The sequence below is a fragment of the Sturnira hondurensis genome, unplaced genomic scaffold (genome assembly GCF_014824575.4).
Source record: "Sturnira hondurensis isolate 20B ecotype Veracruz unplaced genomic scaffold, ASM1482457v3 Scaffold0000648, whole genome shotgun sequence".
NCBI classification, from domain to species: domain Eukaryota; kingdom Metazoa; phylum Chordata; class Mammalia; order Chiroptera; family Phyllostomidae; genus Sturnira; species Sturnira hondurensis.
Window position 1 is genome coordinate 7,124,350 of NW_028073279.1, and position 24,802 is coordinate 7,149,151.

A 24,802-nucleotide genomic window follows, 5' to 3' on the forward strand; every position below is an offset into this window, starting at 1 on the left:
TTACTAGAAGATACACAATGGAAATATCTGTATTCTGTAGTCATAATAGGACCATACTCCCCCCATCCCTTTTTCTTTTTTTTGGTAGGACTGAGACGTTTTTGATGTTCTATAGGTAAATATCCAAACCTACACTGCCTGATTTCCCCAAATTCTGCCAGACATCTTGGCTCCTTAGGTCATTTCCAAGGAGTCCATGGCCACTTCGGTACAATATTTACCGCGCAGAAGTGCCAGTTCCTAGTATAGAGCAGAACCCTGGGCCCCGCTTCCTTTGCTCCATCTGCTGCTCACTCAGGTAAGAGCAACCCATCTTATGGAATTATGGAATTATGGAATTATGGGATTATGGAATCAATTGCAAGGAACAGAATCTTCCAGACTCTTTCTCTCTCTGTGGGCTCCTAGGTCAAACAAAAGTGAATTGAAAAGAAACGCCTCCCAGACTAATGGCAAGCTCCCACAAGGAAGAGTGTGTTTTATACATCATGACCACAAGAGCCTTAATCTACAAAAAAAAGGGAAGAGAGATAACTGAGCCAGATTAGCCCTATGAGAACAGGGAAGAACGTCTGTAACATGGGCCTTGGATGTCCTGAAGACAACACCTGAGTTAGACCTCAGACCCAAGATATCGGTTCTCACCCTTTAAATGAATGAAGCGGTTTTCATTGATGAACACTAGAATTTTTTAAAGCATCTAATCATCAATTATCTAGAGTTTTCTATTGCTTTTATCACTGATAAAACTACAACTATTAGATATTTGTAAGTGTCATCTTATAGAAGATCCACGCAAAACCGGCAAACCCAGTCTCTCACTCACTGTAAAGTGTATGCAGTATATAGGTGGGTGTCTCGTCCTCTGTCCCAGGTGCAAGCCACTGTCCCACGTTCTCCCTTCTGTGTACAAGATAAACTTTGAGGCTGTTCCGGAACAACTTTAAAATAAAGAGCAAAATCATATTTTTAAATGCCACACAAGTGATAGTTCAATCATATTTTTATTATTTGTCAACAAGGTAACAATACTTTCTCTATATGCCCCATTCCTAGATTGGATGATACTTATTGTAGGTCCCATCAAGTTCAAACTTGCCTGTGAGGCATGAATTTCTTCTACGAACAATAGCAATCACAGTGGCTAAGGACCAAATACTTACTATATGCCAAATCCCATGCTGAATGGTTTATGTGTGGTTTTTCTCAATTACACATCAGAGCAGCTACATTATGTACATACTAGTATTATCCTCACTTTATTGAAGAGGAAACTAAGCCTTAGAGGTTAAATGTCTTGCCAAACATTGCAAAACTATGAAGTGGCAGAAGCAGGTCTCAAGCCCAGATGGGCTGACTTGAGTCCAGGCCTTTTCCCACCACATTCTATTATTCTCCCGGGCAGGTGAACACCCAGTGCTAGCTAGCTCCATTACTCCAGTGATGATGATTTACCTTTTCAGAATAAAGGCCACTCAAATATTAGAAACCTCCCATCCGAGTACTAACCAGGCCCGACCCTGCTTAGCTTCCAAGGTCAGACAAGACTGGGTGAATTCAGGGTGGAGTGTATGGCCATAGACCAAATTGGCTGAAACTAGTTCAGCGACCCTCAATACCAAGCCTCCAGTCTTACACCAATGTAGTGGAACAGGGACTATCTGGCTACTTAGGATTGGGAAGCAAATCTAAAATCTGCTTTATATTTAAACAGATTTTCAATCAACTTTCTCATTTTTATCTGCACTTTTACTCTCACTCTCAGAAGTATAGGGTGTCATCGATTTCTGAGTCTTTCTGAGGTAGGAGCTTCTGCATGACCTCAGATGCATCTTGACTTTTCCCATGGACAGGGGCAGGCTAAGCCATTTATCACTGGTCTACCTTTCAAAATGTGCTTGGTGTATCTCTCCTCCCACTTTTTTCTCCTTTAGTGCTTGTGCCCCTAGAAAACTTTTATTCCATCCTGGCCTTATTCCAAGGTGAATGAGAATAAATGTGTTTAAACCTCCATTTTTACCCTAACTCTCCATAATGTCTTTTGATGACCAAATGAGATAAAAAATACCTGACACTCTTACATAATAAAAAGTCCTCATCCTCACCTTTACTCCTAAACATTGCAGAGGTTCTGATTTTTAAAGACCACAGCTTTAACCCACAGATCATCTTTCTCCATCTGAGTTCCCTGGACCAGGAAATCAAGTTGTCTACGTCATCCCAGGACTGGGTTTTGGGAGATACCATCTGTCCCAGGGGAAACCAGACCTAATGCTCCTCAATACAAATATATAATAGCTGATTCCAAAAAACCCACAGAAATTAAAACCTCTAAAAATTAAAATAGTTTTAATATAATAAATTGTTATGAGCATTAACTATTTATTTATGATAAATAAATTTATGATAGTTATTTTTTTTAGTTTTTAAAAATTTTTTATTTATTTATCTTTAGAGGGAAAGGGAAGGAGAGAAGGAGAGAGATATCAATGCATGGTTGCCTCTCATGGGTCCCCTGCTGGGAACTGGCCTGCAACCCAGGCATGTGCCCTGACTGGGAATCGAACCGCAATCGTCTGTTTTGCAGGCCCGCACTCAATCCACTGAGCTACACCAGCCAGGGCATAATAGTTATTGTTTTTAAATTTTTTACTTATTATGGGCAATGAAAAATCTCAGAAAAATAGCTTTCAGAAACAATGGCAAAACATATATTGAAAAAAAGACAAACAAACAATCCATTGTCTTTCATTTGTTGCCTTGAACATCTAGTTTGTGGCTCAATCCTATGAGGTTAAACTAAAGCATCGATTGCTTAGTTCCTACACAATCGGGATGAGCTCTGACTAACAGAGCAGCCCAAGCCCACGATGGGGCAGGGAAGAAAAGGTTAAGGGCTACTTACCTGTTCCCCATTCTAAAGAACCAGCCGACACACACAGGACCTCTCAGGAAATGCAAAGGCACTATGGACTGCCACTTATCACAAAAAAGAGAATGGGCAGCTTACTCTCTGGCTAGATAGGATTAAGTTTACTGCACTGGGTGAAACCAACATTCATTGTGTCTTTTCTTGGAATGACTAGCCATATTCAGAAAAAGGTGTTGCTTCCAGTCAGTCCTTCACCTCAAAGGTGCTAAAGTTGCTCAAAGAGCAGCCATTTCATGGTGTGGTTACAACTTGAGCACATTGCACAAGCAACGTTTAGGCGCGCAGCTCCACCCAACTGAGCGGCACCGTGACAGACACTCCTTACCATCTCCCTAGATCTTCTGAAGCTGCAAAATGTCTCAAATGCACCTGCATACTCTGGGTGGAAAAGTTAAAAAAAACAGAAAGGAGTTTGCAACACTCTATCTGCAGTGAAACAAAATGGCTAAAGATATCTGCAAGGATACTGACTTCTGTTCCGAGGCTATTGGTAGCCTACTGAAAACCAAAACACCAAAGGCCTGTGGACACCTGGAGCTGATATCATGGGGCTGGGAATGTCTAATACAAATATGTGACATCGGTCTGGTAAAATGGCAAATTACCTGGGTGAAATATTCAGGTATTCTGAGTTCAAGGGAAGTGAAGACCACTGACATTTTTTTAGAAAATATTTTATTTTGTCTAGAACCAATGCTTATAGTTTCTTTTAAGGAAAGCATGTTCAGCTACTGAACACACTGAACATGTGAAGAAAAAAGTAAAACTGTACAGAAGTGCAATCTTAGCGCTTATGACCTATGTACCTCCTATGTGCCTGGTGCTAGATTATTAAGCATTGTGCTCACAAGGTATCATCTAATCACTGCAACCATCTTATGAAGTAGATGTTAGTATCTTCAAACAAAGATGGAGAAAATGAGGCTCAGAGAACTGAAACTGTTTAAGGATACATTGCTAGTTGCAGTGTTATAATTCAAAGCTCATGCTCCTCCTGTAATACCACAGGCTGTTGGAGCTGGAAGTACATGACCCCTAAGTGGTAGGAACAGCAGACTGAGTTGAAAGAGGAGTACTGCACCCACTTTATGTCTCTTTACCCCCAGTGGCTTGCTTGACCATTGCTTGGTGTTCTGCTCAATGTTTCTGGTGACTCTCCAGGAACATCGCCCAGCACCAACCATATCCTTATAGGTCACAAAGAAGAGGTTTCCATCTTTCCTGGAAAGAGCCTTATTGAGCTCCATACCACTTTTCATGAGGGATCCTGTCCTTGCATCTTGGTCAGCCTGCTGTAGCAATTCCTCCTACTCTCTTCATGCCTCTCATCTGCTACTTGGGAGCTTCTCTGGAAGCAAAGAGGCATAAAGTACCATGGCATCTCTCAGGGCCCATGCTTGCTCACTGGTTTGCCTGGCTGGGCTTTTAGGGCTGCAGCTGCAGGCAGGCATTCAGTTAGCTTACCCTGCGCACTGTGTCTCATGCTGCAGTTGCCAGCTCTGACATCTTAGTTCTTACTCCCCGCAGCTGCCTGGGGGGACCAGCAGTGGAAACAGCACTATGGGGGAGCTGATACTCTGTAGGTGAACTCTGACCCATGGCAGACAGGTTCTCTCTTTCCCCTGTCATTGCATTTCCATTTGTTCTTTCTGGGGATGTCCCCAGTGACCAAGGAAGTGGCTGCCTTTTTGGTTGACTCTGTGACCAGCTCAGAAACTTAACCACCTTGTGTTTTGCTACTTTTCTGGCTCACACTTGTTTCCCCTGAACTGAACAACTCTCTTATTCCCAGGGAGTGTTAAAAGGTCAGTTTTGCCCCAGGCAGTTTTCTAGAAAACCCAGGAAAAGATTGTAAGTAAGACAATAGTCTTCTTTTAATCTCTGTTAAGTATGATAATCAATGGTCAGGAGTGACTGGATGGAAGAACTATTTTTTGTGCATTAAGTTAGAGAGGGGAGAAATGCTCAGTGTTTGGTTGTCAGCTTGGGCCACCTAAGTCAAAAAAGATATTTCTTCTTTTTTAGGAGGTTGTAGCTTTGAAAACATTGTTTTAAGAAGGCATGAAGACTCACCTGCAGAGATCCATTTTCCTGCCATTGGAGTTCAAGGACAACAGGTAAATGATGTTAATGGCCAAAAGGGGGAGGGAGAAGGAGGTACTAGAGAGAGAGAAAGGGGAGAGACAGAGAGAAATGAGAGAATAGAGACTTATCAAATGAGACCCCAATTGTACTGCTTTCTGGACTTCTCACACTGAGGTGCTCATGTTGCTTTCAAGATAAAACAAACCCAAGCGGTGGGAGAAGAAATAATACTGTCCTATATTATTAGGATTTCTGCTTAGCGCACAACAAATACCAAAAGATCGCCAGTTTTTAGGAATTCAGAATGGAACGCTCACCGCCGACTGAGATCTCCGCCCCACATATCCGAATCTCCTCACTGCTGCTACAGCTCAGTTTGCAGACAAACAGTGTCGTCCCCAGAGGAAGATCTGAGACCTGGAAACTGAGGGAGTGGCCATGCTGTAACATGATCCTTTGGTAGAATTTGTAGAGGATTAGCTTGTTGAAACTGGAATACCGAGGGCAGCCTTGTCCAGGCTTCAAAGAGCAGGAGATATTGACAGCGGATCCCAGGGAAATCACGGGGGAGGGCTTCACAGTCACATCGCCTCTCCTGCACACATCTGCAGTGGGACACAAGTGCAGTGCTCAGTTCGCAGGTAGGAAACCCATTCCAAAATGCAGGGTTTGTGTAAGTCCCCAAAGCAGAGTAAATTGAGCCCCATCAAATAGGGGAAATGCAAACAACCTCTGCTTCCCTCGCTGTACTGGTGATGTACATTGAGAACAGAAGGCAACTATATGAAAGTCTAACTAGATTAAAATATGCATTCTTCTCAAAACACTAATACTATAATCAGAACTATAAATAGGAAAGTGGTGAGAAAATAGGGTTGGAAGAACATTCAAGAACTCAGTTCCAGGAAAAGCCAATCTCTATATGTAAATTATTCACCAGACTACTAAGAAGTACTTCCCAGAATAAATCACATTTGTTTCCATCTCCATTTATAATTTATAATACTTACTTCAATACTCATACCAAAAAGGGAAAAAAAGCGACAATTTTAAAAGGCTATCACAAACTTTAGGGGCAGGTTTGGGACTAGGTCCCTTTTTTGCTATATTAGTGTCACTAAGTAGGTGGAATCTATAACATTATTTTATCACAGAAAACATTCCAGGGCTCTGCTGTGTTTGTAGTTGGCAACAAGGAGGGAATTAGGTCTTACCATGCCATCCTGATGTTCCTTCAAGATGTAACACCCTGGGCTGGGTGAACCATTACCCAATACAGTTAGTACAAAATTATATGAATGTGTTCTTCTTTTCAAAAGAGTTCTCCATGTTATTTACCACATGCCACTTACCACATTAAACTCTTACTTAAAACTCTTCTTACCAGTAAGGTTTTTCTACAAATAAACAGGACGACTATTCAGAATTATCAGTTTTTTGTGGTACTTAAGAAGTGCCAGTGAAAGAACCTCAGAATCACAGATTCACCCTGAACTTCTAGGTGTGATGCACGCCCTCCACTGAAAGTCTTTTTTGGCTAATTGTAAGGTTGCTGGGATCAATTCCCATCAATAGAAATTGATCTTAAAAAGTTATTTAAATCAAATAAAGGAAGTACTGAAAATTCATTTAGAATAAAACATTCTCACTTCTATTCTCAGAACTAAAACTAAGTCTTTTCTTTGATGGTACTTATGTCTGTTTTCTGCTCTTTGATCGTTGATCCTAACTGACCAGAATGTCAAAAATGAGCTCCTAATAGAAAAACCAAAGAAAATGCCAGTCATTATTTTTTAAATAGTTGAATTCACCCATTAACACCCTCTGTTAAAATGCATTCTAATGTAAAATATTCATTCATGATGCTGAGCTTGGCTACCTAGCCATTTTCCTAAGAGGAGATGATATCACTGAACTCTCATTTTAGCCATTAGTATAAATTACATATATAAAATACATATTAATTACATACATAGACTAGACCTATTCATTTAAATGACTCAAATGACAGGAGATTAACTACAAAAGACCAGCTACCAGAACATTCACCACAAATGCGTATTGCAGATATAACTGAGAGGTTAAACAAGAAATCCTTCCAGAGATTAGATTACAGAAATATCTTACCTATTTTTGCTTTAACCAACAGTGACATGATGACAAAGGTAAGTGCCAAAGAGCATGCTTTAACTGTCTGTGCCATGAACTGTGTCACCTCTGGAACAGACCTCTATATTTCCCCTTGTAAAAGAAGACATATTCATCATGTTAAACACATTCAGAAAAGCTTAAAATGCCCCTATAAATTTCTTCATATTGTTAATATTTTGCTTGTTATTTTCAAATAATGAAGTGTACTTTTAAAACCAGTAAATTGAAAATCTTAGCCATGTCACTAAGTTAGAAACTTGGTTTCTAGTGACAGCCAACCTCCATGTCACTTGGGTTTCTTGGGGTCAGCACATGGTGGGAGAAGAGATGTGGCTTTGGAGTTCTTTAGAATACCTTGAGACTATTGGCAAGTTACTTAACTTTCTAAGCCTCAGTCCTACTATTATTTTTTCCCAAATAGGCTGCATCATCATAGTCAAGCAGAGTAGTGTGACGTTCCGAGACTAACAAGAACTTTTGATCCAGCCACCTGTTTCTGGAAGGAACAGGAGATTAAAGGAAGGCTCATCACCACTCCCCTACCTCCCAGAACTTTAAACATTTTTTCTCTTTGGCAGCAGGAAGGGAATTCCAAGGGTTCCAAAGAGGACTGTTTGGATTTTCTGTATGAGCTGAATTTTACTTGTGTGTTTGCTTCTTTATGTATTGTTTTACCAACTATTTTCATCTTGAATGGTCTGGAAAATGCAAACTGGTGATTTCTAATTATTTCCACACTTAAATCTAAGGAATGGCTTGAGTAGTCATTAGCAAATTCTCTAAATTCTATTAAAGGTGCACCCAAAATTCATAAAGTCAGATGGAAAGTTGTCTGATGTCCGGCCACTGCGAACCCGCCAATACAAATGTTCACTTCTTATTACTATACCCAGAAATGTGCCAGAATGTATGGGAGAGCCTCAGGAAAATTAGCTTACTCACTCAATTAGTGATAACTACTTTTCATGTGCCAAGCCCAACGTTAAGTGCTAGCCACAACAGTTGCCCTAGTGGGCTTCCAAGGAGGTGCCCACTTGCTCCTTTGACTCCTCTGCCTCTAGCCTAGGCATCACTCAGGGTAGCCCCAAGTAATATTAGCATGTTTCCAACAGTCCTTGCTGGTTGCCATTCCTTCCCCTCCTGAATTCTTGGAGGATCTCAGCTCACTCAATGCACTACTTTTCTCTGTTTCTACTTCCTCCCGAGAGATTTCATCTGATTGCCTGGCTCTAGGTATCATCTGTATGCTAAAGATTCTCAGATTCATGTCTTCAACTCAGACTTCCCCCTTGGTATCACTGCTTGGACGTCTAGCAGACTACTCAATATCAACATGTTCAGTTAGAATTTTTGTTTTTTCTTCTCCACACTGGTTCTTCCCCCAGCCTTTTCTATCTCAGTGAATAACATTTTTACCCCTTAAGTTGCTCAAAAACCTAGAAGTCATCTTTGCTTCCACACTCTTTCTCATCCCGTACAACCAAGCCATCACTAAGTCCTGTCAATTTTACCTCCAAAATATATCACAGATCATTCCACTTTTCTCTTTTCACTTTTCCCTAGTTCCAACCACTGTCATCTCTCCCGTTGATGACTAAAGTAGCCCCTTAAAGGGCCTCTCCAATCCACCTTTGCCCCTTTCTGAGTTATTTTATATAGCTATCTTTTAAAAACATAAATCAGATTATGTTACCTCCTCACACCACCACTATTTAAAATCCTTAAATGGGTCCCCATTGCAGTGAGAATAAAATCCAAAGTCCTTACCACACACAATCTCTCTACCAATGCATGGTCTCACCTCTGTCGTCTTACCACCGTCGTTTGCTTTGCATTTCTGCCCTGCTCACTCTATGCCACTCACACTGGCCTTCAGACTATTTGTCAAACAAGATACGCCCTTTGCTGCCCCCAGGGTGGTGGGGGGAGGGTGGCACTCCACTTTCCATTTCCTCTGCTAGAATTCTCTTCCCCCGTTCTAGTGGCTGGCTACCTTACATTCTTCTGATCTCATATCATGTGTCACTTCCTCAGAGAGCCCCTCCCTGATCACCTAAACAAAGTAGTCTTGCTCAGCTAGCTGCTTTCTACCCATTGCCTTATTTATTGCTTTCATGGTATAATCTGTAACTATCTTGTTTATTTACTTGATTACTTGTTTGCAATCTATCTTTGTGCTAGAATTTAAGCCACCATGAGAGCAGAAATACTGACTCTCTTGCCACTGTATGCCGACACTTAGCAATAAATGGTTATTCAAAGAAAGCAGGGAGAACCCTGGCTGGTGTGGCTCAGTGGATTGAGTGCCAACCTGCAAACCAAAGAATTGCAGGTTCAATTCCCAGTCAGGGCACATGCCTGGGTTGCAGGCCAGGTCCCCAGTAGGGGGCGTGTGAGAGGCAAACACACATTGATGTTTCTCTCCCTGTCTTTCTCCCACCTTTCCCCTCTGTCTAAAATAAATAAAATTTTTTTAAAAAGCAGGAAAAGAGTGAGGGAGGTACTAAGAGGAGAAGAAAGGAATATGATCTGTATAGAAAACCCCCTAAACATCTCTGTGGTGGGCAGAATAATAGCCCATGTAAGATGTCTATGCCCTAATCCCTTATCCTCAGAACCCATGAATATATTACATGACAAAGAAACTTCAGAGGTGTGATTTAAATTAAGGACCTTGAGATAGGGAAATAATCCTGAATTATCCAAATGGGCCCGATCTAATCACATGAGTCTGTAAAATGGGTAAGGAAGGAAGGCAGAGAGCTGTGATACAGGCTAGACCTGCCCGGGCTGTCCTGAAGATGGAGAAAGGGGACCACGAGCCAAAGAATATGGTGGCTTCTAAAGTCTGGGGATGGATTTCAATTCACAGATAATATAAAATGTATTTTTTTTCTGGAGGTTCATTAAAAATCTGTGAGAAACACAAATCTAAGCAGAAATCTGACAGTGTTCCTCTCTCTTAACCATAAAGTCCAAGGTTATGGCTTACAATGGCCTCTGTGAGCTAATTCCTATCCTTTATCACCAGCCACATCTACCACCACTGTCTGCTGACATTCAACTGTGTAGTAACATTGAGCTACTTATAGTTCCCTGCACATCTCATGCCAGTTATTGCTTCTGTGTCTTTCCTTGTTCATGCTATTCTTACCTTTCCACCACTCTTAGACTGGCTGAGTCTTTCCCATTCATCCCAACTCAGCTGAGACACCTTTTATCCAGTCTTTCATTTTACAACTATGTATTAAGCAGTTTTTCCCTGGATGGTGTGACTCAGTTGATTGAAGCATTCTCCCATAACTGGAAGGCTAAAGATTTAATCCCTGGCCCTGGAAACGTACCATTTCACACGGATGTTTTTCTTTCTTCCTCCCTCTTTCTTTAAAAGCAGTGTTTTAAAAAATGTCCTTGGGTGAAGATGTATCTATATATCTGTCACACAGTTGCTATATGCCAGGGCCTTGGGACAGAGTGGAGAAGTGACAGCGGGTTTGGCTCTCATGGAACCAACATTCTGGAACAGAGAGGAAGAAGACAAAGAAATAAATAGCAAATTCAGATAACATAAGGCTAAAGGCAGAGAGAGGCTGGGGAGGAGAGAAGGACGTCAGTGAAGGTGTTTCCAGGAAGTGAAGTTTGAGCTTAGTGTAGGCCAACGGAAGACTCAGGAAGAATTCACCTGTCAGAGAAAATGGCGCGTGCACAGTCAGAGGCCGGGGAACAAGCTTGCTGTGGATGAGGCTCAGAAATAAGGTCCGAGTGGCTCTGGAAAGTGATTCTGCAGAGATTAGTATGAAATGAAATTAGAGAAAGCAAGAGCCAGATCTACCATGGGCTTGTTTGCCATGGAAGGAAACCTGGATTTTACCCTCCACACTTTTGGAAACCACTGGTGTTTAATTAGAAGTTTTATTTATATATTTAACTGGATTTTAGTTGGGGGTGTTATAACTTAAAAATTACATTAAACACACATATGCAAAACCAAAACCACTGTTTTGGTTTCCACAATGGTTTTCCATAACGGTTGCACAAGTCTGCATTCCCACCAACAGTGTACTAGGGTTCTCTTTTCTCCACAACCTTGCCAGCACTTGTTGTTTGTTGATCTGGTTATGATGGCCATTTTAATATTGAAGATGGAAGAAAACATGCAATATTTTTAGCATATTAGGCTTTATTATTTCAAGAAAGGTAAAAATGCAACTGAAACACAAACAACGTGTGCAGTGTATGGAGAAGGTGCTGTGATTGATCGAATGTGTCAAAAGTGATTCGCAAAGTTTTGTGCTGGAGATTTCTCACTGGATGATGCTCCATGGTTGAGTGGACCAGGTGAAGTTGACAGCAATCAAATTGAGACATTAATTGAGAAGAATCAACATTATACCATGTGGGTGATAGCCTGCATACTCAAAATATTCAAATCAATAAAGTTATTGGTGAAAATGAAAAATGTGTCTGTTGTTTTGTGGAAAAAACTAAATGAACTTTTTGGCCAGCTCAGCAGTAGGGATGGCAAGAAGCTGTCAGATCTCCGGAAGCCTTACCTACGTCTTCAGGTCAGACTGCAGCCTCCCACTAGTGTCTTCAGAGCATCTCACAGCCTTCTACCCTAGCACCTGACACAGTAGAACTAATACATTCAGGTATCTACCTGTTTCTTCCATTTGCTTGAAAGCTCCTCACAGGCAGAGACAATGATTTGTGACACATAGTAGGCATGTGGTGAACTGAATGAAATTTAAACGTTTTTTTTCTGTGTTCATCTAATTTACTTCTAGTTTAGTTTAATGTAATTAAAAGTACATTACATCTTATTCTGCCACATTGTAGCTGATGTCAATAAGCTTTTGTTTATTGTAGTTACCTTAGTTGCTTCATTAAAATTTGGAATATCCTCCATAAAGAACATTATGAACTGAACTAGAAAATAATTGAATGGACAGATACACAGGAATTACATAGGTTTCTGCTTCCCAACTACAAAGAATATCTACAGGGTATCTTTCAATGTGCATTGCAATTTATGAAGGTGTAATATTCTCCGATTGTAAAATATTCAACTGGATACTATAAGAATTTTTAAAGTGTATATATATGAAATATATATCAAATACACATACATACCTATGTATGAAATAGGTGAAATAGAGGGTAAATTTGAGTTTATGCAGTACCATGATCCAAACACAAACTTACTCATTTTCTCTGAATACCAGATAAAAGAGTATCTCCATTTATAAGAAACTCAGAACCCTGAAGACCTTCAAGTAAATGAGGTATCTTCCAATAAAATGAAACTTCCTACCAATTGTAAACATCATTCATATAACCTTCCTGAAGTGTCGATATTAAAACTACAACTCTGTCTTGAATCAGAAAAACAAAGAATGCGCTATGTCACTGACTCATCACCTCAGTAGTGACAGTTTCCAGACAGTGAAAACAACGTCTCAGTGAAGGGGGTGGGGACTAGCCAGAAACCGAGCCACTGGCAGGTGGCAGAGGCAGCAACTACCTCTCCGTGAATCTCTTCCCCCACTGCTCCAGGAAGAAGCACAAAATATGCAACTACTTCAAAATCTTATTTTACTAGGCTAGGAAAAACCCTTGCCACAGGTGATAATTTCATGTAGGCGGAAACACTTTCTACTTCCACATTACTTTTCTTCTGTTGTACCACATCAAGTTCAAGGGGCGACACAGTATTATAGGGGGAAAAAAGGCTGGTGAATCTCAGTTCCACTTTGTGTTACTCCCCGTAGAGTACCATTTCCTCATTCATGCAATGGGTAACTAGACAAACTTTTGGGAAGAGTAACATGATAGTGTCGTGGACTGTAAGAATACCTAGCATAAAGGAGCATTATACTTAGGCTACTTCCCATTTTCCCTTCTGCGTCCAGTTTGTGCATTTCTTTTCAAAATCACATTACTTTCAATGTACTAGAACTGGATGTTTTGTTAGAATAAAATAACAAAATAAAGTAAAAAAGTAAAGTAACTAGAAAATAAAGTAAAAAATGATATGTTAGGCACTCTATATTCTTAACACTGGCTACCAGATAATTTAATAAGTCAGAGGAAGAAGGAACCTCAAAGGTTTGCTAGTAAATACCATGTGCCGGCTACCCCTTCCCCTCCCAAGAACTGACAATTGAGTCTAGTCCACTGCAGAACAACCGAGTGATTGTTCTGAATGTGCACCAAGGCTGGATGGCCTACAAATGCCTGCCCTTGGTTACCCAGTTGACTCAGCGAGGCTGAGTACAAAATCCTTCCCTCCTGGGAAAGCTACTTTTAGATGTGTCTTAAACGTGCAGGATCAGTATAAAGACACTTTGGGGGTCATCTCTTCTACCTTCCCCATTTTACAGAGATAAATCGAGGCCTAGAGAAAAGAGGAAACTTGACAACGGTCACATTAATAGCAGAATCCAGATGAGATCGTAGGTCTCCAGATTTCTAATCCAACATTACTTCTAGCATGTGAAACTGTTTCTCATCAGATGCAACAGTGGCAGCATAATACTAAAAATAATGCTAATGTTAATATCACCCTTAATAGTAATGGTGCAGTTTGTTGAACTGTTTCAGGCACTGCACAGGTTACAAACAATATTTATGAGACCCTCTAGTAAAGCGCTTACAATGCCTAATGCTTGTAATCTTCAGAAGCTTGAATCATTATTTCTGATACCCACCCCCCTCAAAAGAAGATGAAACAACAAAACCCCTGCATATACAAGATGTAACCATCTCTAATGGTCCATTCCACTATGAGGATGGAAAAGGAGAATTGAATCCACCAAGTTAGCTAAATTGCAACTTAGCCATTCAAGCCAACCTTCTCTGCTCCGTGACTTCTCTTGATCTATGTCATGAAAAAGAACAGTCTCCTGACAGAAGCTTGTCCCCTTTCTCCTACTGAGTTTATCACTTGGTGAAAAACCTAACAAGCTATAACATAGACAAATGGTGGCCTGTCAGTCCCCAATTCAAGCGGCCCCTTCGTAACACGTTACATGGCTTGAAGGGGAAGAAGAAGCACCACCACGTCAATCCTCTCTGCTATATTATCTTTCCACCCAATAGTCCCATCATCCCACACACAAGCCAAATTGGACACGCACCTGTTTTCCTTTCTTACGCAGCTGCTGAGGTTCTCTTAAATTTTCTCAGAGGCAAGCATTAGTACTTCTAATTTTACCATGTATAGAATTTTTCCTCTCTTGCCCAAATTCAGGAGACTCTGAAGTTTTGGTACTTTTTAAATTTTCAGTCACAAAGTTTTCTTCTTACATTCTTTATGACCTTTTAAATCATTTTTCTTAACAAAGATCTCATAATTTTCTCCTTTCTTTTCTGTTTTTTCCTTAAATATTCTTTTTATCAGTTCTACTTGTCTTTATTTCCATGTCAGAAATATCACACTAGACAGGCTCCAAAAACATTTGTGTAAACAAGTTATGTTTAAAATGCAGTAGGTACAGGAACTAGTATAAAAGACACATGGGCAACAACTAAGGGGGGTGGAAATGGGAGGGAGGTGGGGAGCACTGGGGCTGGAATGGGAGTAAAAGACAGGAAACTGTATTTGAACAACAATTAAATAAATACATTACAATAAATAAATAAATATAAGGAAATAAAAAATAAAATAAAATGCAGTAGGGACTCTTATCCAGCCCTGATCCCTGAATCATTTGTACTGTGAACTGCCTAATAAATTGCACCAGCTTCCCCACAATAGAACAATAAAATAGAAACAAAAAAGGAAAAGAGGTAGGAAGGGAGGGAAGGAAGACATAGATGGAGACTTGAAGAAAAAGGATACTTTCAAATCAAATGATGTTGTTTGCTATGTTTCATGTTTTCTTTTTTTTTCTGATGAGCTCCACAAGCCTACAATATTCATGACACTGTTCAAGTAAGTTTTAACAATCCAACCTTCTCTGTTTTCACCCTCTATGTCCTTCTAGAGCTATACATCAAATAAGCCGTCTTCTATTGGGAAGGATGATGAATTGCAGAGAGCATGGTGTTTGGGACCAGAGAATCCGGCTGTCATTCTGTTTCCTCCACTTCTACCTGTGTGATCATCTCACCACAAGTGACTTCACATTTCAAAGCCTCTTTCCCTTGTTTGAAAAATGCCGACCAAAACTTAAGAAAGTTAAATCTGCTTCACTAACGTTTCTTCCTTGGTTTATTGGAAGGGTTTCTCATTGTACATCCTCAATCTTGAAGTCTCTAATTACAGACAATGGCATGGGGTTGAGGGGGTGGTTAACCTTGGATCTTGGGTATCACGAAATCCTGGCAAGTTCTGCTTCACCTTGTAACATCATCCCCTGAGTCTTTTAAACACTAAAGATATTAAAGTACATTACAATTACTTTGTCTTGAGAGTTTTCTGGAATTTCACAATTATCTCCAGATAATTGCAGGCACACTGTGGGGATGGGATGGGGACTCAGGCTAGTGATCACCACCCTGCAATGTTCCTAAAGTCTCTTATATAAACTAAGAATTCAGCTGAAGTCTCTATACTAACAACTCCGTGTTGCAGCATCTCTGCCTGACATGTCACTTAACGTTTCCCTTTTCCTCTGCACATCACTGCAGAACAGATGTAAATTAAGATTCTAACTTAATAACCTTTTATAAGCATTTACTTAGCAATTTATCATAATTAGGAGCACACAATTGAGTTGTTAATACTTGGTCTTCTACGGTAGAAGTAACTACTGGTATTTCTATTGTACAAGTGGAGAAATCTGCAAGGCGACCAAGATTATACAGAAGAATACAGAGGAGGAGGAGGAGGGAGAGAGGGGGAGGAGGAAATTTAGAATCAGATTAATTAGAACTACCTTCCATGCTTGAGCTTCCTTATCTATAAAATGAAAATTAAAATAGCACCTACTTCACAGGATTATTATGGGGGTCGAATGAAAAGCTCTTAGTACAGTGTTGGGCAGGTATGTACGTAGCGAGAGCTCAATAAGTATTATCATCTGCTATTATTACAGGAGAAAAGATACCATCACTCACTTTTCAAAGATATTGTCAGAATTAAGATAGACAGCCTTGTCTTTTGACCTCTTTGCCCATATATCGGGCTCACCAGTGAGAGACTAATTTGATTAAAATTAGATCCCATACCTCCTTTGTAATAAGTGACTTTATACCACCTATCAGTTATGAAAACTAAATGTACTCATAATTATTGCTTCCCCCAAAATAGTTTGAACTTCTTGAGGACAGGGACTGGGTCTTACATTTCTTTATACTCGCCACAGTGGCCTGCATAATGTGCTGAACATAATAGATGTTCAATACATAGCCGTATTTAAAAAAAAAAACATTGTTACCATTAGCAAAGAACACCCAAGGTTCCAAGAACAAAGGATATTTGACAGGGCTTCTTTGGGATTTGGCTTCCTTTTGGCAAGGAGGGGATGGGAGGGGTGGGGGTGATTTTTGGATTTCTTTGCCAGTTAGTCTAAATAAATTTGCACGTAGAAGTCGAGAGCACTGCTGTGACTGTGGTTACGATGAGGACAAATAGCTGGCTGGAGAACAATGCAAGTGCAGTACTAAAAACTTAAGTCCACAACTGACAAATGATGTGTAACAGCTACTGTACTTAGAGGATTCTCCTCCCATAAAAATCTTACATGTACTTTAGAATTTTTTTCACACTGGAACTCATTCCAATACATGAAGATTCAGAGCTTACCAAAATTTGGGAACTTGCCATCTTATGTAAACATTGTAATATTCAAGAAACATGACAAAAGGTTTAAAAAATGTTGCAAACTCTTTCAGAGCCTTTCATGACTAACAAAGTGATAGTAATGACTTGAGGATTTCACATTAAAACAAGGAGGAGAGCATCAGCTCACAGACACGAAGGTCCTTTCAGTTACATGTGGGGCAGAGAGTTAGGACACCACACCATTCCTTGTTAAAGGGAAATGAGAATCTAATGTTTGTCCAAGTGGAGGTGGCTATAATGTTATTATGACTGAGGTGCAAAGAAGGCAAGGAGCACAGGGTTTGGATCCAGAAACTTGTTAACACTGTCTCTGTGAAGGTGTTAAGTTTTCCATATCTGTAAAATGAGGATACTAATAATCATTTCACTGGATTTTTAGAAAGTTATATAGGATGACAACATGTCAAGTACATAGTAAGTGCTCAACAAAAATGTACCCAGGTATACACTTGGGGATTGTAATAATTATCCAGTTTTTTTTTAAAGATGCAGACTAATTTTAACCTGTTTTTTAGACATACCAGGGTGAAGTTTTTTTGTGTATGCTTTTGGGCTACCATTGAAAGACCTATATCTAGACCTTAATCTATAATAGTTTAGTAAAAAGACAATATTTTGCAACATATAATATTCATTTTTTGCCCAAATTTTTGAGGGGGGAATAAGTATGTGCATTATATACATGGGCAGTACCTGAAATACCTTGTATCTGTTCTTGTGTATTGTAATTATTTGTTACATAAACTTTCCCGTACCATAACATGTTCAAAAATAAATGCTAAAATTCCTTTATAATACAAAAAAAACCCCAAGTAGCTAAATATAAATAAATAAATAATTTAATTAAACAATTAAAACAAAAGATTTTTTCCCTTTGAAAGTTTGGGCCAAAAACGTGGCTGTGCATTATACGTGGGAACGCATTCAGACTTTAATTTCTTGACTCCCGAAAGAGACTTTTCACAGATGAGCAAACTGAGGCTGGCCATCCGCTCACCCCATAGCGCACCGCCAGGGACTGGCCAGACAGGTACTCCTGTGCGTCAACAGAGGCCACAGGAAAGAGCTGCCCCAAAGGGAGCACCCCCCCACCCCCGACCCCCGTGTAAGAAGGGTAAGCGCGCTCCTCGGTATCTCATAGAAGTCCACGTTCAAGTCACGCCCACGCGCCTGGACCACGGCTGGACCCTGAGGGGGTGCCCTCTNCTGTGCATTATACGTGGGAACGCATTCAGACTTTCATTTCTTGACTCCCGAAAGAGACTTTTCACAGATGAGCAAACTGAGGTTGGCCGTCCGCTCATCCCAGAGCGCACCGCCAGGGACTGGCCAGACAGGTACTCCTGTGCGTCAACAGAGGCCACAGGAAAGAGCTGCCCCAAAGGGAGCACCCCCCCCACCCCGCCCCCCGTGTAAGAAGGGTAAGCGCGCTCCTCGATATCTCATAGAAGTCCACGTTCAAGTCACGCCCACGCGCCTGGACCACGGCTGGACCCTGAGGGGGTGCCCTCTGCCCTTTTCCAGCTGCCACCCCCTACTTTCTCACGCACCCCAGATTCTGTGTCTGGGAATGAGCCTGAGCGCCCCCTCGCCTCCGTCTAGCCAAACCTCGACCAACCCAGCACCTCAAGCGAACATCAGCGCCCAAAGATCGAGGATCTTGATAAGGAGAGGCCACCATCCAAGTTCCCCGGGAGAAACGAAGCACCGAAGCCTGGGCATTAAGACGGTGAGCTCGGCCCGTGTTCCGGGGTGGCCGTGCCCGCTGCGCCCCGCCCAAGCGCCTGCTCACTCACCGCGAGTCGGCTGCCCCCGGGCTAGGGCCGGGGGCGACGCGTCCTGGTGCCCTGGTGCTCGGGGCCGCACGCGTTGGGTTCGCGGAAGGAGCTCGGGCTGTCCCAGCGTCAGGGTCCCTCTGGGGCCCGCCGCGCCCGCCCCGCCGCCTGGGAGACCCCGAGGGCGGGCGCCCCGCTCGCGGGTCGCAGATCGCCAGGCAGCGGACGGCGCGCGGAGGGAAAGCGGCCGTGGCTCTCAGCCGCCCAGGGCTCGGCCCGCGGGCACCTGCGATTTCCGAGCAGCTGCAGGAGCGGGCCGGGACCCGTTCCGCTACTGTGGGCTGTGCCCCGTCTCTCGGAGCCAGGCGATCTGGTTCCCCTCCCGTGGAGTGCGGAGGCTGAAGGCCTTCTCCTAAGACGGAGCCACGACTGAGTTGGCGTGCTGAGTACTGCACCGAAGTTGTGATGAGTGCGACAAAAACCGTGTTCTGGGTTTTCGCAGCCACAGAGAAGTGACACTTTGTTGGCACTAATTAAAGAACTTTTTCTGAGATGTTCTTCCTCTGCGCAGTCTGAGCGCCCAGCTCTTACCACACCTTAGGGCTGTGGTCTCCAAAGTGGGTTGGTTGTGTGCAGGGCTGGGGTGACAAGAAAATATCAGAACTTTCATTTGTGTTTGCTATCTAAAAAATAGGAGGGGTGAGCATTTAATAGACGGCATGACACCGACCCTAAATGGCCCTATGTTCTGTATGTTATGAGTGGGATTCTGAGGGAGGAGGAAACGCTGCAGAATATGCAGTGGGGGTGACAGTGGTGCCTTTATGACAATATTTCATTGAATATAGGAATTCATCAACTATAAGATATCCATTTTTATGAACCAGTAAGAAATTAACTGTCACATAAACATAAAGCTTTCTTATCACTTAGAATAGTTTAATTAAATTTGTATTTATTGAAGTATTTCAGATTTACTTAGACATATGTATTTATTAGCTATCACTCTTATTCATTCAAAAAATAAAAAGGAAACTATAAGAAAAACTGCTTAAAATGTTCTTTACATGCATTCAGATTGCAACACTCTCAGTCGCTTTTTGTTTCACCAGTATTCTCCTCAGTAACATGAGTATTAATAAAGGAGCATTTCTTCTTTTTCTCTCTTTCATAACAGACATTTTTTAAGTTAAATTTTATTGATTACACTATTACATTTGTCCTGATTTTTCCTTCTTTGCCCCCCTCCACCCAGCCCCAACTACTCCCTCAGGCAATCCCCCCACCATTGTTCACATCCATGGGTCATGCATTTAAGTTCTTTGGCTACTCCATTTCCTGTACTGTACTTCACATCCCCATGGCTACTCTGTAAGTACCTATTTGTGCTTCTTAATCCCCTCACCTCTTCACCCATTCTCTCCTTCCACCTTCCTTCCCATTTGGAAACTATCTAGTAACTAACTTCTTTTCTTTTGCTGCTTTTAAGATTCTCTCTTTATCTTTAACCTTTGGCATTTTAATTATGATGTGTCTTGGAGCCTCTCTCTTTGCTTCCATCATAATTGGTATTCTCTGTGCTTCCTGGATTTGCATGTCTACTTCTTTCACCAAATTAAGAAAGTTTTCTTTCATTGATTTTTCAGATACAGTTCCAATTTCATGCTTTTTCTCTTCTCCTTCTGGCACCCCTGTAATATGAATGTTGGACTGCTTGAAGTTGTCTCAGAGGCTATTTATGCTCTCCATATTTTTTTAATTCTTTTTTCTTCTTGCTGTTCTGATTGGTTGGTTTTTGCTTCCTTATGTCCCACATCATTGATTGGATTCTCGGCTTCATCTGTTCTACTGTTGTTTCTCGGTAAATTATTCTTTATTTAAATTAGTGTGTCCTTCATTTCTGACAGAATCTTTTTTATGTTGCTGAGGTCCTCACTAAGTTCCTTGAGCATCTTTATAAACAGTGTTTTGAGCTCTGTATTTGATAGATTGCTTATCTCTATTTCGTTTAGCTCTTTTTCTGGAGTTTTGATCTGTCCTTTCATTTGGGCCATGTTTCTTTGTCTCCTTGTTTTGACAGCCTCCCTGTGTTTGTTTCTATGTATTAGGTAGAGCTGCTTTGATTCTGTGTCTTGGTAGCGTGGCCTAACGTCGTAGTAGGTGTCCTGTAGGGTCCAGTGGTATAGCCTCCCCTATCACCCAAATTGGGTGCTCAAGGTGCACCCTTCTTGTGGGCTGAGAACACCCTCCTCTTGTAGTTGAGGCTTGGTTGCTGTTGGAAGATCAGTGGGAGGGATTTACCCACTCTAGTTGGCTGAAAGGACTGGCCACATGTGACCACTGACCACCAACTTCCACCCTCTGTGGAAGATTGGCTGTGCTAGGGTAGGGTAGTAGTGATCCAATGTGGTCTATAGCCATCCACTGAGTGCACTGGCCCTGGAATTTCCTAGGTGGTGCAGACCAAGGTTAGCCCCACCTGTGTTTTGCCCAGAGCACCCTGCCTGAGTTGTAAAGCAATCTGAGATGGCTGCTAGCTGTACTGGGTTTAGAGATTCCCAGATGAAGTCAAGCTGTGAATCTAATCTGGCTGCTGCTAGGACTCACTGAAGCCAACTGTTGCTTGTTTGATAGGATTTAGGAGCCAAGATCAGATATTCTTATGGGAAGGCAGCTCAGGCAGGCCCATACATTGGGTGCGGCAGAGACTCTAGGGATATCTAAGGCCAGTCAAACAGTGTTAGCCAGATTGATGGACTCTCAGATATGGCACAAGCTTGCTGGCTCTGTGGGGAAAGGGTTTAGGAAAGGGACAATTTCCTTTGCTCACCCTGATGCCAGACACTTCAGTTTCTCCCTGTATACCACTGGTACCTTTCAAGCTGCTACCCTGGTGCTGGAGCTCAGAGAGAATGAGTCTGAGAAGGTGAGTCCATGTGTGGGTTCTTCAAGAGGAACTGCTTGGGGCTCTAGAAGTTTCTGTCACTGACTCAATCTCAGCTGGGTTTGCAGCTAGAAGTTGTGGGGACTTAGCTCCCTGGCACTGGAATACTGGGCTGGGGGCACTGGTGTGAGTCTGAGATTTCTCACTCCCAAGATATCCCTACTGAATTTTTATCCACTACACATGGATGTTGGACCAACCCATTCTGTGTCTGCACCCCTCCATATTAGTCTGGGTGGATTTGGTTTCTTTAATTCCGTAGTCGTCAGACTACCATTCAACTTGATTTCATTGTTGTCAGACTCCTATTCGGCTCAATTTCTGATGTTCCTGAGTGATGGTTATTCTATATTTTAGTTGTAATTTTGATGTAGTTGTGCGAAGAGGCAAGCCTTGTCTGCCTGTGTCGCCATCTTGACTGGAAGTCTAAGGCAGCATTTCTTAAAAGAGTGTTCCAGGGACTAGAGGGGAGAATGGAGAGAATCACAGGGGAAAAGGGGAAGGATTCACATGAACAAATATAAAGGACACATGGACAATAACTAAGGTGAGGGGTGGAAATGGGAGGGAGGTGGGGAGCACTAGGGTGGGGGTGGGCAGGGCTGGGAATATAATACAGAAAACTGTACTTGAACAATAATTAAATAAAAAAATAGGAAATGAAAAGAGTGTCCCATTTATATCTCTGGGATATTCTTCCAGTCCATTAAAACCAATCCAGGTTTGCTGAGCATGTGTAGAGCCAACTATGTTACCATACTATTTGGGTAGTATGATGAGTAGTATAAGATAAGATGTTAAACTTTGATTTATGTGGACAATTTCATAGAAATAATCTTTTAAATTGTAAAATTTTAACATTACTGTGTAGTAAGATGGTAAATAATTGTGAAAATCATTTGCAGCAAAGTTAAAATAATACTTTTAGTTAAAGGTGAGTTATAGTTTATTTTTCTCTTTTACAAAAAAGCACATATTCTAAATTTGCTGATCTTTTCTATCATATCTGTCTTTTAGTAGTGTGTTACCTAATAGATTTTTCTTAAAAAAGAATCATAGGCTTCTTTGTCCCTTCAAGGTAGTTAATATTTTAACACTGAGTGAGAACTTGCAGTGAAAAGAATATTTGAAAACAAATATTTCAAAATGTTGCCATTAGTGGGGGGGTTGCTAAAAATTACATAAATTTGTCATCTACAAGAAAATGCTTTAAAAGTCATGGAAACAATTTGCTGTCTTGTCTCAGTATTTCAGTTGACTAGTTCACTGAATTTTTAAGCTGTTGGTTAAAAAATATGAAAATATAGAGGCTTCTAATTAGTTTGAACAGACAACTTATTAATATCAGGAATAATAAAATTATGGTAACCAAATAATTAGCTTGTATAATTTATGAATTAGCTTATTTTTCAATAATTTTTAGTGAGAAAAAAGGCTTTTATTTTGTTAATAATTATTCCAAAAAGTATTTTCTCTTTATTTTAAATTTTAATTTTTTGTGTGCATTTTTCATATGTATTTGCAATGTGTGTGTGTGTATATATATACATATATATATATATAACTTATAGGTAAATGAAAACACAACTTGAACATATATAGGGTATATTCTCAAACCCCATTTTTCTGAGGGAAGGCATAATCTAAAATGTTTAAAGACTATCGGTCTACTAACTTTTATTGCAGCCTATTACAAAACTGCTAATTCAGACACAAGATGGAGTTCCAAATGCATCTGAGCCATTTTCTTTAGGGAAACAGATGAGAGGTATTGGACTCGAATCTGATTATAAAGCAATCTAAACTAATTATGGAATACAATAGGATGCAGGCAACAATGACAGTCTTCTTTGTTCTGTTCCTCTCCCTAGATGCAAATAAATCAGAAGATGACCAACCTTACATAAACATTTTTAGGTAAATTATCATCTTCTAAGTCCATCAGTGCATCATTCAATTTAAGGTTTGAAACCGATGGAATACTTGTGCTAATAGCTGTAACAGTAGTTCTCTCATCCCTTCTCCCCCCACATCCTCTCTGCATCATAAGTTCCATGAGCGCAAGGACCGCATTTGCCTTATTTGCTCCCTTATTTCCAGCATCTGGTACATTGAGTGGCAAAGGACAGGTGCTCGACAAACATTTACTGAGCTGAATTGACTCGTTCTGGAGAGATCTCACTGTCTTTGGTCAACCAAGGTTATAGGTGGTGTTGAACCTTCAAAAGTTTCAACAGGGCTTTAAAAAGGTAGTTTGGAAATTATGTAAGTTTTTCTTAGCAAGTCAGTGACTTTCCATATGTAATCAACCCACCTGTAGAGCCCTTTTCATTTTCTTTCTCCGCTTCTCTTTTTTCTCCTTCTCCTTTTTTTTAATATCAGGGGAGTTTTCCTAGTAGATGCATTGCTTTTGTCAGTGGTTTCCTTTTAGTGAGAAAAAAAAATCTTGCTTCTATGTTTTCTGAGAACAAGCCCTAGACAATGAATAATGCCTGATCAAGCAAGAGCCTAACATATAAATCAAAGTATCAACCAATGATTGTTGGGATGATTATTTTTAGGTCTATGGGTATGAGATGGCGTTCTGCACAGCTATAGCTAGATGAATGTACTTGCAAACCAAAAGCTCAATTAAGTGAAAACCACAAAGACTTTTCTAGGAAATACTAGTTCAGTTTCCATTTCTGGTAGTTTTCCATTCCTTTAAATATCTATTTTGATTCATTGTTGATACCCAAAGTCTTGAATATACTTACTCACACTGGTTGCCCTGAACAACTGGCTGTCATCTGTCAGAATAAATATTAAGAGATGGTTGCCAACACAGTGGTTTGAGGCATCAGACAAACGCTTGCCTCAGTTAAGCTTGGTAGGAAGGTTTTGCATACTTTTTTAACCTTTTACTTATATGATGGTGATCAGAACCTAAGATTGATTATTCGTCTTTGCTGCTTCACTTTAGAAAAGTTTCATTTCTAAACATTATTACTTAATTATGAATTTTACCCATCTGTCTAAAGTGTTACCCTTATAGGACACCAATGTAACTATTAAATATACTTGTTTGTCATGTGTTGAAAGGCTTATATAATGTAGTGTAGTACAAGATTTTTAGATTATCAATA

The 24,802-nt window shown here is 40.8% G+C and overlaps 1 protein-coding gene across 3 annotated transcripts in view; it reads right to left on the reverse strand.

The window, feature by feature from the left end:
- Positions 1–18,821, reverse strand: part of IL12RB2 (interleukin 12 receptor subunit beta 2) — a 72,968-nt gene extending 54,147 nt beyond the window's left edge. For 2 of the 3 annotated variants that reach the window (XM_037042803.1, XM_037042792.1), the window contains exons 1-4: positions 18,755–18,821; positions 7,145–7,258; positions 5,335–5,622; positions 827–941 (exon numbers count right to left, since the gene is read on the reverse strand). In XM_037042803.1, the coding sequence (XP_036898698.1) occupies positions 827–941; positions 5,335–5,622; positions 7,145–7,220 (479 nt within the window). In that variant the 5' untranslated portion in view covers positions 7,221–7,258; positions 18,755–18,821. Of the gene's footprint in view, positions 1–826; positions 942–5,334; positions 5,623–7,144; positions 7,259–8,983; positions 9,161–18,754 lie in introns of those variants that run through there. The other variant, XM_037042796.1, reaches the window with a different exon arrangement.
- Positions 18,822–24,802: the final 5,981 nt, after the last annotated feature.